Source organism: Triticum aestivum, chromosome 1B (genome assembly GCF_018294505.1).
Source record: "Triticum aestivum cultivar Chinese Spring chromosome 1B, IWGSC CS RefSeq v2.1, whole genome shotgun sequence".
Lineage (NCBI taxonomy): Eukaryota > Viridiplantae > Streptophyta > Magnoliopsida > Poales > Poaceae > Triticum > Triticum aestivum.
Window position 1 is genome coordinate 149,042,870 of NC_057795.1, and position 4,069 is coordinate 149,046,938.

Sequence of the window (4,069 nt, forward strand, 5' to 3'; positions counted from 1 at the left end):
AAGTTTCTAACTTGCTATCTGATTGAAATGTAAACTTATGTAGTGCTCGTTATACAAAAGCAGTTCTCTAAAGGACTTTGTGGTGCTCTACTTGACTGATTAAAAAATTTCATGCCATTGTAATCAATGTACTATTAAAATATCCCCTTAGAAACCACCGATAGATGTGGGACAACATTTGCTAGAATGGTGGTATTTGGTACCTTGAGTTACAAATGTCCTCCACTGTTCTTTTCCATCCTTGATCAAAACTATGAAAATTGTGAGTGACACCTTCGGTATACATGATTATTACATTGGTTTATAATCTAGTTTCTGACCGACCGTGGAATGGAATGCGACAATATTGAAGAATTACCCATCAAGGATCAATTACTAACTCATGATGGTAAGTTGATCCTTGTATTCTCAGTCATGGATCACTTGTTTATATATTTTTAATAATAAATATAGATAATGAAAACTTGTGATTTTCTAATTTATTTCAGAGATGGATAAGGTTGTTGGTACTGCTGTTTGTTATCACTTTTCGCATAATGAACCCAATATTCCTGGGGATGCCAATCTCATACTATCAACAGAAAGGTAAATAGATGATGCAACTATTAGACATCAAAATAAACTTCAGTTAGGTGTTTCTGTGGAATGCTAAGTTAACTTTATGGTTGCAGTCTCAGTTATGGGCTTAGAGGTATAAAGAGCATGGAAAGTAGTTCTTCAAAGAAAGAACTAAAGGTGTCCCTCCTCTCTGTCTAGCTATTCAAAAGTCCCTGATGCTTAAATTCATCTAAGTCTCTTTTTTTCAGGATTTGGTAGAAAATGAATACGAGAGAGAGATCCTGTCAGATATCATTGAACCCGATAATATTCAAGTATCCTTTGACGATATTGGAGCCCTAGAGGATGTAAAAAAGACGTTAAAGGATTTGATCATTCTCCCTCTAAGAAGACCTGGATTATTCAGCAGAGAGCAGCTACTAAAGGTACTCATGTACATTCAGCTATTTGGTCTTGATATATTGCATCTAAGCATAGTGTCGAGATTTTTTCAAACATAAATTCAAGCATGATAGATATCGATGGTGGGAAGAGTGACCTGACACACCTGAACATGATAAATATTTAATATTCACTATCGAGTTCTCTTTTATATCATGTGTGCACTTCTCTTCAGTTTTGGCGAAACCTAGAATGTTTCAGTCTTCAGTTTCAAAGTGTAACCAAAATACGGTCCACCAAAACAGAGTAACCTTGATGTTCAAATTACAAATTTATAAATTTGGTTGCCTCACAACATGATTGTGTTTGTGGTTACTTTATTAGCAAACTGTAGTAACTAGGAATTAGGATGGTGCTCTAATAAAGACCTTATGATTTTGTTGTTGTTGTTGAGATTTTTAAAATTATTGGAACAGCTGGATACTGGGTTATGGGGAGATACAAGAAGTATATTAGGGATGAATGTTTTACATGAAAAAGAAATGTGGTGTGAAGGTTGATAACTCACTGCATTGAGGTACCACTTTCATCTTGGCAGACCGCTAAGGGATTATTGTTCTTTGGACCTCCTGGCACTGGCAAGACAATGCTTGCAAAAGCAGTAGCGACAGAATCAGGTGCAAAATTTATCAACATAGAAATGTCAAGAATTATGTCAAAGGTATGTTCAATCAAAATAACAATTGGTTGCAGTGCTCCTCTGTGTGATATCCTGTTAAAGCTGGTCATTTTTCAGTGGCTTGGGGATGGAGAGAAGTATGTGAAGGCCATTTTCTCTTTGGCAAGTAAAGCATCTCCGTGTGTAATATTCATTGATGAGGTGTGCAGGCAGGCAATGACATCTATAAAAAATATGCACTCTCCTTCTGCTTTATGTCTTATTATGCTCACATTTTGTGTTTCTTTTACAGGTTGAAAGTATGCTTGGAACCAGAGAAAGTCGGGTAGAGCATGAAATTAAGCGCAGGATGAAAAATGAATTTATGGTACATTGGGATGGATTGCGTACCAAGGATAAAGAACGTGTATTGGTTCTCGGAGCCACAAATAGGCCCTTTGATCTTGATGAGGCAGTCATTCGAAGGTTCTCTCACAGGTAGTGCCTCTATATTTCCCTGAACTTGACACGTTTAGCATTTCTCTTGAACCCTTAGGTGCTGATTCTTGTTGGCAGATTAATGGTGAACCTTCCTGATGCGTCAAGTAGAGAGAGGATTTTGGAACAGATACTGTTCAAAGAAGAGCTGGCACCAGACGTGGATCTAAAGCTACTCGCCAATACGACTGATGGATTTTCAGGAAGCGGCTTGAAAGTATGTTTTCTTATGCTGTTCATCAGTGAGAAGGTATGGTCAAGTTCTCATCGACTTTCCTTTCCCCACAGGAACTTTGTATGACTGCAGCACTCCGGCGCATTCCTGAACTCTTGGAAAGAGAAAAGGAGGTGCGCTCACGAGCTCTTCCTGCTCCCCTGCAGCACACACACTGGTGTGGCTGAATTCTTACTGTTTTGTGCAGGAAGCGTGTTTAGCGAAAGATGAAGGTAGGCCTGAGCCTGCATTGCTAGGAAATGATGCCATCCCCCCTCTTAGCATGAAGCATTTGACATCTGCCCGTGATCAGGTGAGGGAAACACACAACATTTTGCCTCAAATCGTGGAACCTTCTTCCTGCCAATTAATAGGTTCTTTACTGCTTGTTGAGCACATGATAACCAGTGGCATGATTTCCTGTAGGGAGGTGCTAGCTTCTCATCTGAGTCAAACACAATGAGTGCCCTTATTCAGTGGAACAATCTGTATGGTGATGGCGGCTCAAAAAGGAAGAAAAATCTCAGCTACTTTATGTAGGTACTATTTGCACGGTTGCTAACTGCCCTGGAGCTTTGCCATTGCACAACTTGACATGCAAGTACCAGTCGGGTTTTTGTCTGCTCCCTCAGATGCCCCCGTGTAACTAGCTTTTGCTGACCTAGTCATTTTGGTTGATCTGAGTAGAGGTTGACATCATATGGTTTTGATGTTCTTGTGCCGACCTACAGGCCTTGTGAAAGAAAGAAAGAAAAATGATATAGGGATGTTGCCTTGCTACCTCAAGTTGTATGTAGTTTGCTGTGGCCAGGTGAAATTTTGATCTGTACAGTACAAGCTTTATGTAACTTCCGATTTTGAGATGTCAATAAATTCTGTTAAGATTTGAAAGAAACGCATCCCTCTTATTTTTCAAGTTCAGCACTTGAACGCAGTATCAATTTCTTGTAATTTTTTTGTCACCATGTCCAAAATTTGAACGAAATTGCTTCGCGTACGACTCTTATCGTCCGATTTCCGTACGGTGCTATTCAGCCTGTGGAACAAATGAAGGCCCTTCGTTTCCCTCGTACAAACAGCGGACGGGAACCGTCGGACGCGTAGCAGCGCAAAAATTTCAATGGCTGGGGAAACTGCATTTTTTAGTAAGACACTCGTTGAGCAATTATTTTGAGAATTCTGGAGCTGCATTACAAGACAAGACTTGTGCAATTACTGCGAGAATATACTGCACAAACATAGCATGCAAGTCAATCTATAGAAGAGAGAAAAGGGTTGCAATAATTTCAGCTTTCTCGACGCCATCCGATTCCACAGGGAGGTGTTTGGTACAGCGGACGCTAAGGGGACTGGTAACGGAATCAGCTAGCGGTGGGATCGAGGGAAGACGGAGGTGACGGCCCTTTGCAGCGTGTGCGTGTGGTACTCACTGAGAGTGCGCCGGACCAGAGTGTTACCCAGTACCGCCTATGTGGCTTTGGATGGGGCATCCGGCGTTAGATGTTAGGCTTTTGTGCGATGTTTGTTTGATATTTGGCCCGGACATTCAGCACATCTTCATCAAGAGGATAGGAGTAGCGACAAGTGTCGTTTAGATGGTAGCCTCGAGCTTACTGTTGTTTTTCTTTATAAGGTCTTTGTGAATAATAAATAATATGGCCGCATGCATTTTCCAGATGCAGAGGCTGGGGGTGATTCCTCCTTTTCTAAAAAAAAAATGTAAAGGTATCAAGTTTCAAGACTGCGTTTGGAGGTGCTGT

At 40.6% G+C, this 4,069-nt stretch overlaps 1 protein-coding gene across 1 annotated transcript; it reads left to right on the forward strand.

Moving 5' to 3' along the window:
* Positions 1-344: 344 nt before the first annotated feature.
* Positions 345-3,155, forward strand: LOC123088557 (outer mitochondrial transmembrane helix translocase-like). The gene is made up of 10 exons (XM_044510762.1): positions 345-585; positions 672-735; positions 807-983; positions 1,538-1,660; positions 1,736-1,819; positions 1,911-2,095; positions 2,174-2,312; positions 2,384-2,443; positions 2,518-2,622; positions 2,736-3,155. The coding sequence occupies exons 1-10, from the start codon at positions 491-493 to the stop codon at positions 2,847-2,849; spliced, it is 1,146 nt and encodes a 381-aa protein (XP_044366697.1). The 5' UTR covers positions 345-490; the 3' UTR covers positions 2,850-3,155.
* Positions 3,156-4,069: the final 914 nt, after the last annotated feature.

Bases quoted from the DNA above. Each gene is read 5' to 3' on its own strand.
- LOC123088557 (XM_044510762.1), top strand. From the start codon at position 491: ATGGATAAGGTTGTTGGTACTGCTGTTTGTTATCACTTTTCGCATAAT. The intron at 2,096-2,173 runs GTAGTGCCTCTA...TCTTGTTGGCAG, and splicing joins ATTCGAAGGTTCTCTCACAG to ATTAATGGTGAACCTTCCTG. The intron at 2,623-2,735 runs GTGAGGGAAACA...GATTTCCTGTAG, and splicing joins TGACATCTGCCCGTGATCAG to GGAGGTGCTAGCTTCTCATC.